General features: G+C 41.2%; 1 protein-coding gene across 1 annotated transcript in view; it reads right to left on the bottom strand.

Moving 5' to 3' along the window:
* Positions 1-2,642, bottom strand: part of NECAB1 (N-terminal EF-hand calcium binding protein 1) — a 50,454-nt gene extending 47,812 nt beyond the window's left edge. The window contains 1 exon segment of the mRNA XM_079299557.1: positions 2,571-2,642. Coding sequence (XP_079155683.1) covers positions 2,571-2,620 — 50 coding nt within the window. The 5' untranslated portion in view covers positions 2,621-2,642.
* Positions 2,643-12,924: the final 10,282 nt, after the last annotated feature.

Raw genomic sequence — 12,924 nt, 5'->3', positions numbered from 1 at the left:
TTACATTGGACCAAATATACAGCACATAAAAGATGAAATATACTTAGTAAGATATTAAAATTTCCCTCCCTATTTATCCAAGTAAATCGTACACTCAATTTTCAGTATAAGAATTTGTCTTTTGAAGGGATGTAGCAGTGGAGTTTGAATTAAATAGAAATGTCTCATAACTATGGGGCAAGAGTGGCAAAAGTTTCTGCATAAGTGATTTAAAAAAATATTTTAAATCAGTTATTTTATTTATTATTTTATAATTATCATTTAAACATTTATATTAATTTGTTTTAATTGATTAACTCCCCCATCCTCAACCTTAAGGAAATGTTAAAATCCTTTAGACACTTGAGAGGAAGTTTGACATTAGACCAGGGAGGAGGTTGCTTTAATAATCATATATCACTCTCATTAGTTCTATCTCTCTGGAGAGAGATTATTTATGAGAGCATTTAGTGACAGGACAATGGGGAATGGCTTCCAACTTAAAGAGAATATGTTTAGAATAGATATTAGATGAAAACCATTAAAAATCTTTCCTGTATGGGTGCTGAGGCACTGGTACAGGTGGCCCAGGGATGTTGTGGATGGCAGTGTCAGAGGCCAGGCTGGATGAAGCTCTGAGCAACCTGGTTGAGTGGAATATGTCCCTGCCAATGGCAGGGGTTTTAGAACAGGATGATTTTTAAGGTCTTTCCCAACCCATGCCATTTTATGATACTATAATTCTTTTCCCCAGTGTGATCAGGACCTCAGTGCCTGCCCTTTCTGTGCAGCCTTACAACAAACCTCTTGCTGCCTGGTCTAATTTAAATGTTTATGTAGTTGGGGGTACTTTACTGAGGAGTAATCACACACCTACACACCCCCAAATATCTAAAATATATCTGACATTAATGTACTCTCACAGCAGGAAGGGGCCACAGAGTCCAGTTCCTTCTTTGAAGCAGGCATGGTTTGGATTTTAGGTTTTCCTCCAGATATAAGAGGACAATCACAGAAACAGCCTCCCTCCCTCCCTCCTATTCACAAATTTGTGAAAGGTATCTGCTTTTCTATAAATATGAATCTGACACTGGTTTAAGAAAACACTAAAAATGAAACAAATATTTTTGTTTTGAATTATCTTTCCTACTTTAGTGAAATAAAAATTTTCATTTTATCAGATTGTCTGACCATGTGCATATCCTAACCCAGTGTGCTGAGTTTAACTGGAGAGTTGACTCCATTTAATGTTTTTAAACTATTTCCTGGCAACTTAGATTTCTCTTCTGCTTTTGTGATGTGTGACTGTAATTCTCCCACTTCTTTTACAAGTGGTATCTCTCAAAAAAAAATCTGCATTTTCAATATACTTGAATTGAAATAGTAAAAGTCAATAAAAAGTCTTATTTAAACAATTTCCTGTGGAGCTAGAGAATTCAGGATATGACCAGATGAGGATTGCTTGAAATAATTTGGGGAAAGGTTGGGGAAGTTGAAGTGGGTGTATTTGAGAAAACATCTAGACAAAGAGTCCTTAAATACAGAACATGTCATTTTCAGCTGATATTGTGGAATAATGCCAAGAGCTGGTCTGAAGTGGATCAGAGTTGGTCTCAAGATCTGTAGGTCTCATCAAGGTGAGGGGATACTTTGAAGATCTTTGGATGGGAGTTTGCCTTTTTGCCAGGATTTGCCTTGGAACAAAGAAGTGCTCTGTGCTGCACAAATTTAGACAAAAAAGAACTTTACAGCTGCACTTTGCAAGATGCTGAGCCCTTGGTGACAGTCTAGCACAGCACCTCTTGGGGTTTGCGTGGCTAGAGGCACAGAATTTTCTGCACATTGACCTTGGGCACCTCAAATTCAGCAAGATCTAAAGGGATGGGAAGAACCTGCATGGTTAGTGAAAAAAACCCAAACATTTTATAGGGTGAGAAACTCTAGTGAAAAGTGCCCCCCCCTTTCCATGTCCCAATAAAAACAATAAAATTTGAAGCAACTTATTTGAAAGATGTTTTCACCCAGAACCTCTCCTAGCCACCCCCAAACACTGACCTGCTCTCCTCACACGTGCAGCCATTAGGAACAAAAGGGGAAGGGGAAAAGGGAAAAAGAAAATACAAGGGGGAAAGATGCAGAGGAAGGGGAAGGTGAAGGGGATAAGGGAAAGGGATAAGGGGAAGGGAAAGGGGTAAGGGATAAGGGATAAGGGATAAGGGATAAGGGATAAGGGATAAGGGATAAGGGATAAGGGATAAGGGATAAGGGATAAGAATAAGGGAAAGGGAAAAGGATAAGGAAAAAGGAAAGGGATAAAGGAAAGGGGAAGGGAAAGGTAAAGGGAGAAGGGAAAGTGAAAGGGATAACGGGAAGGTGAAGGGAAAGAGGAAGAAGGAAAAGGGATAAGGGAAAGGGGAAATGATATTGGAAAGGGGAAGGGGAAAGTAAAAAGGAAAAGGGATAAGGGATAAGGGATAAGGGATAAGGGATAAGGGAAAGGGAAAGGGGAAGGGAAAGGGGAAGGGAAAGGGGAAGGGGAAAGGAAAAACGAAAAGGGATAGGGGGAAGGGGAAGGGCCCGCGGTGCCATACTCACTCACATAGCGGAAGATGCGCAGCCCCGTTCCCCGATCCACCGCCATCCTCTCGCAGAGCCTGCCCGGGGCCGGGGTCCCTGGGGCAGGGTGGGGCCGGGCCGGGCCGGGCAGGGCAGGGCAGGGCAGGGCAGGGCAGGGCAGGGCAGGGCAGAGGCGGGCAGGGCAGGGCCGGGCAGGGCAGAGCCGGGCAGGGCAGAGGCGGGCAGGGCAGAGCCGGGCAGGGCAGGGCCGGGCAGGGCAGGGCCGGGCAGGGCAGAGCCGGGCAGGGCAGGCCGGGCAGGGCAGAGGCGGCCGCAGCTGCTGCTCCCCGTGCGCTGCGGGAGGAGCTCGCCCTGTTGCATCCTTCAGGCGCGCTCTGCCGACACTCCCCTCCTCTCCATCAAAGAACCCGGGGTCTTGGGTTCACCGTCGTTTTAGCCGCCTTCCCCTTCAGCACAGCCGCTTTTGGGAGATCTTTCTCACGAAAGCCACGAGCCGCCAGCCCCCAGGTGAAGTCTCGGCAGCACGGAGCGGCGATGGGGCGGGGACCGCCAACACTCCGCTCTGCAAAAATGCTCGGGATTGACAAGAATAGAATAGAATAGAATAGAATAGAATAGAATAGAATAGAATAGAATAGAATAGAATAGAATAGAATAGAATAGAATAGAATAGAATAGAATAGATAGAATAGAATAGAATAGAATAGAATAGAATAGAATAGAATAGAATAGAATAGAATAGATCCCTACCAGTGGCCTGGCCAAAAATCAGGGGCTGCAGCGCTGTTGCTCCTGAGGGAAACAAGCGGGGAGCTGTGGGGTGGATGGGATGTGCCCGCAGGGTGAGGGCAGGACAGGAGGAGGGTCCCGGGAGAGGGAGAAGGAAAGCAGCTCTGAGAGGAGCCCCCTCTGTGCTATTGCACACCCGTGCCCAGAAGTGATTGCATGGGCATCGAGGAACAGCAGCTTTGACTCTGTGCTCCCACCACACACCACGAGCAGATGGCCTTGCAGTTATACATCATATATTGCAACAGTGTTATACATTACATACTACAGTTATTCATTACTATATATGATACTATGCTTCTTAAATAAAATTAGAATGAAGTTTTTGTTTTAAAACACATTCATGGATGAAAAGCCTCAGCCATGGTGTCACTTGAATGTTTCTGCTTCTCTCACTTCCCTTTCCACATTTCAGAGGAAAATCTGAGAGACGGAAGAGAGAACTGTCGAATTGGTAAGACAAGGCATTTCACAGGATGAGCAACTTTTATCTCAATTCATAAAGATGGCTTTAAAAAGAGATGGAAATATCATTTCAGGCTATTTTTGCTTTTCAATAATACTGAAAGGCTTTTATTTAATCTGATTTTTATGATGGAAGTATGAGAATATATTTTTTTCCAGAGAGAGGAAAGAAGAAAAAATTCCAAAGGTTGTCTCAAGAGCCAGGAGGGTAAGTGGAAATAAGAGCAAGTTTATTTAGACTATAGAGGGGCTCATTTTTGTTAACTTTAATAACAATAACATTAATTATTTACATATTTAACTTTTTGGACTAATCTCCATCTTGAAATAAAAAAGCCTTTGATGAAGAACCGTTATCTTTCCTTTTTGATTAGCCTTAATATTCACTAAGAATATTTTGTTTTTCTAGAGAAATCTTCCTTCAAAATTGTAAGAAAAATATCTTGCCATCTTCACATTTTTAGGATAAAATTAAAACATAAGAATCAAAAATGTCTCATAGGACTTTTATTATATGAGAAAGTTATGAGTAGAGTATATGTGAAACTTTCTGATTATGATAGTTTTTATACTGTTTTAAAATTACCTCAAAAAATATCTCAATATTAATTCCAGAAACAGAACCAGAGCTCTGAATTTTACTAGGCTCCATATTCATTCAATGACCTCCCTCTGTCTCTGAGCAAGAAGATGTGAGGAGAGGGGAGTGCAGCTGTGTGGGAGTACAGGTACTGCCTTACTGGGAGGATGATGGCTTTGTGACCTGCCCAGGTGAGGTGAGCAAGCTCAGCACTCCCCTCTGCTCACATGCTCCCCTCTGCAGCCACAGACCCGTGCTGCTCACCATCTACTACAAGAAATAAAAGTTGTTCTGTGTGTGTCTGAGGATAAAACCTAAAAGAACCTGGGGTTTTTTGTGTGTCAAATCATTAAACTTTTATTTAGAAACCTGCTACTTTACCTACATCTTTGCTCATGTGAAATGGTCAGCCAGTGTGTAATGATTTTGCACTTTAATCTGGGAAAAACAAACAAATGAAAACTGGCAGCAAGAGCTACCTTCCACTTACTGTGCAGTGGACTGTGATGTGCAACAAGAGCCATCGATGCTGAGATAGATAAACAGCCAAACTTCCTTTTTACTGGGGAAATGCAAACTGCCCAAGTGTCTAATCGAGTTATTAAACCACTCCATGATTCCACACTCTCTGTGTGTGGCCTCTAACTGACAGGAAAAACTCTGTGTAATACTTATGTCAAAATATAACCTTTCCAGCAGAAGAACAGTACTATTTGCACTTGACCAAGGGAATGGATCTGCTTTATTGTTTTGTTTTTTTTTTTCACTGCAGGAGCTGACTAGTATGTATCCAAAGGGCTGAGTCAGTAACATATAGAATTCCTCTTCAGCTTCCAAAACCTGTTGTTTTGTCATGGTTTGACCATCTGGTCTGGTGCTCTGTAGGCAGACTCCAAACCCACCTCTGGTTTGGGAACTCAAATGCTGCCCCTGTAGTTGCTCCCTCATAACTTTTCCTGGCCATAAAGTAAAAAGAGAGAAAATTCAGATTTAGTGTATTTGCTGCCATGGCTTGTTATATGAGCAGAAACAGGAAGCAAGAGATCATCTTTCTTTTTCTTCACTTTGTGTCTCACACATGAAATCTGACCCAATTGAGGACCCAGTATCTTTACAGCTTGGTATTCCTAGGAATTGGACTCTGATGATGAAAAAGTAAGTCCCCCTCTATAACATATGGTAACTGTGCCTGTGACAGCAAGGGTAGATGTACACAATCCCAGAAGGAGTGTTGGTGTGCCTGGAAAACCATGAGGTCAGCCACCCATACAGGGGTGTGTGGCTAGGTATAGTTCGTCAGATGAAAATCACCCCAAGATTCCCAGCTCTGGAGGTTCACTTTACCCTCACTGTGATCCCTCCTGGGACAAGGCCTGAGTCTGCTCACATGGCTTTTCTGCCCTCCTCCTTTTCCTCTGGTCCCATATCCACTTGATGGTGGAAAGGAAACCAGACAAAGGCCACTGGAGCCCCAGGGCAGTTCAATGGCAAGCCAGTGCTGATAACAGGGATAAACAGCAGGTGAGCCTGAATGCAGTCTGCATGGATTGGGGCTCTTTCCCAAACCACCAGGAAAACAAATAGAATGTAAAGCTGTTGTGAGAGACTGAGATGTTAGTGGTTAATGACTCAAAATAACTGGCCGTTTGTGGAGACAGCAGAGTGCTTCACTGAAGGTGGGTTTGCACCCCTGGCCAAGGGGGAGGAGGGTAAAGGGGCACCCAGCAGAGACTATGGCTCGTGTTGAGATAAAGCCTGCTGTGAGACTGGGGGGATAGGGCAGATATTTACTCATAAGATCTAAGGAAAAGAATTAAGGAGAGGATCAAAGCATAAGGGTCAGAAGTACAACTATGTGACAGTGCAGTGAAAAATTTGTACTTTTTTTCTTTGTATTTGCAACATTCCCACAAAAGAAAAAGTAGAAGAAAACTGCTACTGTTAGTCTGCAGCTAAAAGGATTTTATAATGCCTTTATTCTGGCCAGGACAGGGTTAATTTTTTGCAATAGCTGAGAGGGGGCATGGCGAGGGCACTGATGTTATTCTGAACCAGTTCATGTCATTGCTGGGGGCAGAGGAAAAGGACACTTGTTCAGAGAGAAGGAATTCTTTCCAATGGAGAAAACATGGTGTTTTCTATTATTTGGTTTATTTACTCCCTGTCAATAATTTCTTTTTTATAACTTCTGTCATTAGTATTGTTGCTGTTGTTGTGCATTTTCTTATTTCATTTATTTTTCCAGTAAATTGTTATAACATTAACCTGTGATCTTTGCCTTTTGTGCCTCCAATTCTCAATGCCATCCCAGTGGATCAGGAAGGGGAAGGGGGGAAGGGCAAAAGGGAGCAGGTGTGTGGTTTTAGAAGGTCTCAGAGGAGACAAGTACAAGAATTTTAAGTATAGTTTCTAAACCATTACATATATTTAATCCAAACTCAAAGAAGTTCAGTTCAGGCTCAGGCTTAAGCAATGGTCCTGAGCAATCCATACACCCCTGCTCTGCTCCCCCTTACAGGGGGGATCATAAGGTTATTTGTATTGCAAAGCTTTAGTCACTGATTGCTTACCAAGCCTGGAAGAACAGTTTCCCACACAGATGAAGATGGGAATGAGGCTCCCCCAAAGAGTTAATTCCAGTCTTAAGGGTCCTGGTCTGTTAGAGCTCACTACAGAGTACTTTTAGGAGTCTAGTAATTTATTCAAAGGCTTGAGGCTAGTTGGAGTGTGTAAGTAACTACAGATTCTTCCATGTGAATGTGCCCCCTGCCAAATGGCAACCTACATGGAACATATTTTGTTACTGTGACTGCCACTGAGAAAAATGCCAAAGGCCTTGTGCCTCACACCTGGGCTGGAAATGAGCAGATGTACACATATAATAGACAGTACAGCAATCTGGGAGAGTGTCTGAGACCTGTGACATGGAGTCATGGCTTCAACTTTGGAAAAAGACTCAGGGCCTGAGCTCTGCTTTATGTGCCCAAATATTTTTCTAGGTGTAGGCCATTGTCCTTCCTGTTCAATTGTAGTTTAATTACTTGAATCCAATAAAAAGATCATGGATTTATCTGAGAAGATCAAACTCATTTCTGTGTTTGGAGATTTTTTAAAAGAAAAATTGTATTATTCCAATGGTTTTTCCAACTGAAGAATTTTCTCCTTACTTTTCCCAGGCTGATCCTTAGATATACATCTCCCATGAAACAGTACCTCATGTGGTGATTTCAACTCTTTTCTTTGCTTTTCAGTTTGAAAATCCCAGGCAGTTGTTGAAATTCTGCTGTCTGAAACGACCTCCTGGCTTACACCAATTCAGTGATTTCACTATGACAGCTCAGAATATGCAGGCAAAACCTTCTCCCCAGCTGGGCAGTGCTCACAGCCTAGTGGAACATCTCCTGGTAATTCTTACCTCAAGGAAAGCAAAGGGTCCTTCAAGGCCCTTTTTGACTGACGTTTTGATCATATTGCTACAGCTGGAGATGAGACTGTTTTGCTTTCAGTGGCTATTTGGGGGAAAATTAATTCTTGCAGAAAGAGCAAATATGGCACCATCTATTTTTTTTTAAAAAGTCTCTAGCAATTTTGTATTGGCAGAGAATTCAGTGCCAAGCACTATCTACTCTCCAGCTGTTATCATGCTCAGTTCTAGACTAAGGAAAATAATGCAAATAAATGTTAAAAAAAGGAGGGAGATGTGATTTTATCTGTTATTGATTTTAACAATAATTGATACAATTAATGGTTAAATATTTAATATAAGAATTAATAGATGCCTACTTGAAATAAAGAATCACTTCTGATATTTGACAGAAGCAAAATCCTTAATCCAAACAGAGCATGGCTTTGGAGAAATTTCCATCCAAATGCAACTCTTTATGAGAAACTGAAATAATTTCTGGTAAGGGATGTCGAAGTTTTGGCTTGCTTCTGAACATTGTGCTTCTTTGGAGAAATTCTACCTAATATACTCTACCTAAAATACTTACAGATGGGATTTGAGATTGAGTATAACAGTAAGTGATTTGGACAGACATATCCCACTAATGCTGCCATTACCCTGATGCCAGACTTGTGGGTGGTGGTTCAATGTTCCAGTGCTAGCCCAGCCCAAGCACAACTTGGTTAAATTCCTGGCCATATTCTGTAGAGTCTTAGACAAAGAGTTTAGTAGCACTGGTACACAAGATTGATTGTACAAATCACTTACTTACTAGGATATTCCCTATAAATATTACCTCAGGCACAGCAAGAACAGTCATAGGCATTTCCCAGTTACTTACATAAGGAAGGTTGTCAACCCAAATAACAAATTGTTAATTAAAGTTTCAGATCTCATTAAAAAAAAAGAATACAGGCTTCTGTGAGTCTCCTCACTGTCCAAATCAGAGAACAATTGGCCTAGATGAAACATAGCAAATTTAGAAATGTCAGCTTTTCATTTGAATGCTAATTAGGAATTCTGATTTACTACAGAACTGAATACTGAAGTTATTATTTTCCTTCTCTTTGGATATAGATTAGATGACTAGATTTAGATATTTCTGGCAGAGCTATCTATCTATCTATCTATCTATCTATCTATCTATCTATCTATCTATCTATCTATCTAATTTATTGCTATTGCTATTGCTATTGCTATTACTATTGCTATTTCTAAAGCATTTAGATGACTTTATGTTTACATTTCAATTATTCTGCCATAAAGGGACCTCCTCAAATCCCTGGCATTGGTGAAAATTATTGACAAATATGACAGCACATAGATAAAAAGTAAATATTTTTATGGCAGACGTTCCTAGAAATCTTAACCGTATCAGTCTGTTATGGTAGGTGCTTAACAGCTGCAAGACAAATGGCACTAGTGAATAATAGAAACCACATAATTTTTGTTTAAAAGATCCATAAAAGAGATATAATGAAACACCTCCTCCCTGTTCTTGATATATGTCTGCTTCTCTTGACCTCAGATAATGTCCTCAGTACTTAAGGGATAACTAAAGCAAATATCCTGGAGACAGTACACCTATATAGTCCAGTTCTTTGTGACATGCTTTCAAAGCAGTGAATCTGAAACCTATAAATCCATATTACCAACTTTATTGTATCATGGAATGCATTCATTGCCTCGTGGTTGTGTCATAAAAAGGCTATTTTCAAAATGTCATTGATATGTGCCATCTAATTAGGGATTGTTCTCAAACTCTTGTTATTCAAAAATTGAAAATGGTTGCAAATGGAATTGTCTGTAGGGTAGATAGGGGTTGTTAGTATTAAAGAATTTTCCAGCTTAAGAAAATAAATCAATAAAAAGCCATTCTATAATGATATACCATTTGACTGAAAAGAATCTAAAATCACAAAACTCTGTTAGATCTCAAACAAAATTGATTACCTTGTTCAAAAGTAATTTCTGCTTTCAGTTATTTCTTTCTAAATATATAATCAGTTGTTTACTGTAAATAACATTTCAACATTGTAGTTTATAGGCTCAGAGAATACTGTCCTTCAAGTGTAAATTAGAGTTTTTTCACCAAAATAGGACATTTTTTGCTCCACTCTAACTCTGAATTGATATTATGCTCTATCTTAATTTTTATTTCTAATCTGTTCATACTGGGCTGCCTTATGCACTTCTATATAGCTACTACATCTGTGCCATCTTGTGGTCTGCAAAAAGCTTGTAATGATTTTTACTTTGGGAATTAATCAGAAGTGCAACAACTTGTCATCAGCCACAGCCAAGGGGGGAAGGCTCAAACAGGACCCCCCCTAAGCAGTGGTCCAATTGCTCTGTTAAGGAGAGGATGCTTCACAGACAGACAAATGCCCAAAACAATGTTTCAAGTCTGCAAGCTGCTAGTTGGCAAGCACAGAGAGAAAGGCATGTCAGGATGTCATTGTGGTGATGTCCAGAGATCTTTCAATCTTCAAATTGCATTCATTTCCAACCTGGAGGGTCAATAACTCATAGCAAAAGTATATGTAAGCTTTTCTGTAAGGTCCTGTGTATTTTTCCAACACAGGGGATTTATAGCCAACCCTCTGCCACTGAATTCAGCTTCAGCTGTGGATCTGAATATTGGCTGAAATTCCTTATTGTGGGCTTGCTGCTCTTCTTGCCATTTTCATTCTTTGCTTTTAGGAGCAGGAGCAGGTGGGTTCAAAATGGGCCAGATAGATACAATTCCAGTTTCACTCACAACCCCAGAGCTGAGGAATTGCTTGCTCTGATGTAGGACTGGCCTTTTAATCCCCATATTAACACACTGCTTTGAGAGCAGTCTCTCCCATTGAGAGATGAAGTGGTTTTACTTAACTATCATCCAATTCGGTATCCCCTTGGCTCCTGTGTGTCCAGATGTAAACTGGAAATGCCTTTTGACTTCTCATGTTTTCTTTTTCCTGCTGCAGGATGGTAGTGCTCAAGGTGGCCCTTCCACATTCTTAGCAGCTGTTGTCCTAAATTGAGTATGCTTTTTTTTTATGCCTTTACTGGGAGACAACTCTGCTTCCTAGTAGTTATTTTCCCCCTTATTTCCACACTAAACATATTCATGGCCAGGTTATTTCCAAGTCTTGCTGTGTCAGCTAAAAGTTCTTTTCTTTCCCTGAGGTTTGGTCTTGATAGCTTTACAGAGAATAATTGTTTCTTCTTTCTGCTTTGATTCTGCTGAGCTAATTAAGTTAATTTTTTTAATGTTTCTCTCATTAAAAGAAACTGTCAGAGCCCTCATCATGCCTGCTTCTGTGCACTGATACTCATTTGCTTCTCTTTTTCAAAGCAAGGGACAAGTGTTTTATGCCACCTTTCAGAAAGGGCTCAGAAGGAAAACCTCATTATATGTCCTGTCCTCTGCTAAAATTAATGCAGAATCACAGAATGGGTGAGGTTGGAAGGGACCACAGAGGGTCACCAACCTCTCTGCTCAAGCAGGGTCATCCCAGAGCACATGGCACAGGATTGTGTCCAGATGGTTCTTGGATATCCCCAGTGAGAGAGACTCCATCACTCACCTCTCTGGCAAATCTGTTCCAGTGAAAGGTCACCTGCACAGTGAAGAATTTCTTCTGCATACTCAAGTGGAACCTCCTGTAAATAATTTTTTGCCTGTTGCTTCTTGTGCTATTGCCTGGTGCCATTGAGCAGAGCCTGGCTCCATCCTCTTGACCCCCTCCCTTCAGATACTGATAGACATTGGTGAGGTCCCCTCTCAGTTGTCTCTTCTCAAGGTTGAACAGACCCAACTCTCTCAGCCTTTCCTCATAAGTGAGGCTCTCCCATCCCCTCATCATCTTCATCCTCTGCTGGACCTGCTCCAGGAGCTCAGGCAATGCTTTCTAGATAACTTTGTTTCTTTGAGAATAAATCCCTGGTTCATCATCTCCTCAGATGATCCACTTGCATTCTGCAACACAAATCCCATTGCAGATCCAAGGAGCAGGATCTTATTTCGTCAACATATTTGATAAAAAATCATCACACTGCTTTGACTCCATGCCCTAGAGTTCCCTAGATCCTCCTAAACGATACAGCATTCTTCTGCTTTGTCATGTCATACCAACATCAATTAAAAGAACATTTTAAAGTAGGGATGAAAGCTCTCTTTCTGTGCTTGTTGTTTGTTCCTGCTCAGCATAGGAACCTATTTTTTTTAATAGGTTCACAGATGACCTAGCAGTGCTGTCAATTGGACTTGAGTCTAGATTTTGTGGTATTCATGCAGCCCTGAAAACTCTTCTGAGAGTGTCCATGCTGAAGGGGAGTGGGAGGTATTCCCTTCCTGCATGTGCTGGGTACTGAAGCCCTCCCTGGAGCACACTTGCAGCCCAGGGGAGGGTTTGCCCAGGAGGAAGGGAAGGGAACTGCCATGTAACTCTTGCTGGCTGAGTGATGCAGCTCAGGGTCCAGGGCAGCACTGCATTCATTGCTGGGCAGCCCTGGAGCAGCTGGTAAGGAAATCCCTCAGGAACCTATCGGGTTGAGGGGGGAGTAACAGTGTAAATTCTATTACAGAAAATTACTAGCCCACCAAAAACCTACAAGAATCTCTACTACTAACCTCCTTACAGCATAATAATTTTCTATTCTGCAGAATCAGTTTGTCATCTGTCTTGTTCCAAACTTCATGCATTTTCCCATTTCTCTTGTGAGTTCCTTTACCATTTCTCCAGCAGATACAGTCCCAAATGACAGCACATTAAATGATTTCCTGAAGTTCAGATAGATGAGATCTGCATTTCCTATTCAGATCTCTCAGCACATCAAAGAAGCTTGGTCTGGCATGATCTACCATTGGTAAACACAAGCTGCCTTTGATCTCATTTTCTATTAACCTCTGTGAGACAAAATTATAAGAAATGTGCAGTGTCTCATATCAGAAATCAGAGTTCCCACGATGCTCATTTTTTATTTATGTTTTTGTTCCCTTCACAGTTGCTTATACATTCATGAGTAGCAATGCAAGTGTAAATAAGCACACATATCATGTTCTTGAAAAGCAGCAGATTAACAGCTGAGATTGCTGAAC

Source organism: Erithacus rubecula, assembly GCF_903797595.1.
Source record: "Erithacus rubecula genome assembly, chromosome: 3".
Lineage (NCBI taxonomy): Eukaryota > Metazoa > Chordata > Aves > Passeriformes > Muscicapidae > Erithacus > Erithacus rubecula.
This window is presented reverse-complemented; position numbering and strand designations above follow the sequence as displayed.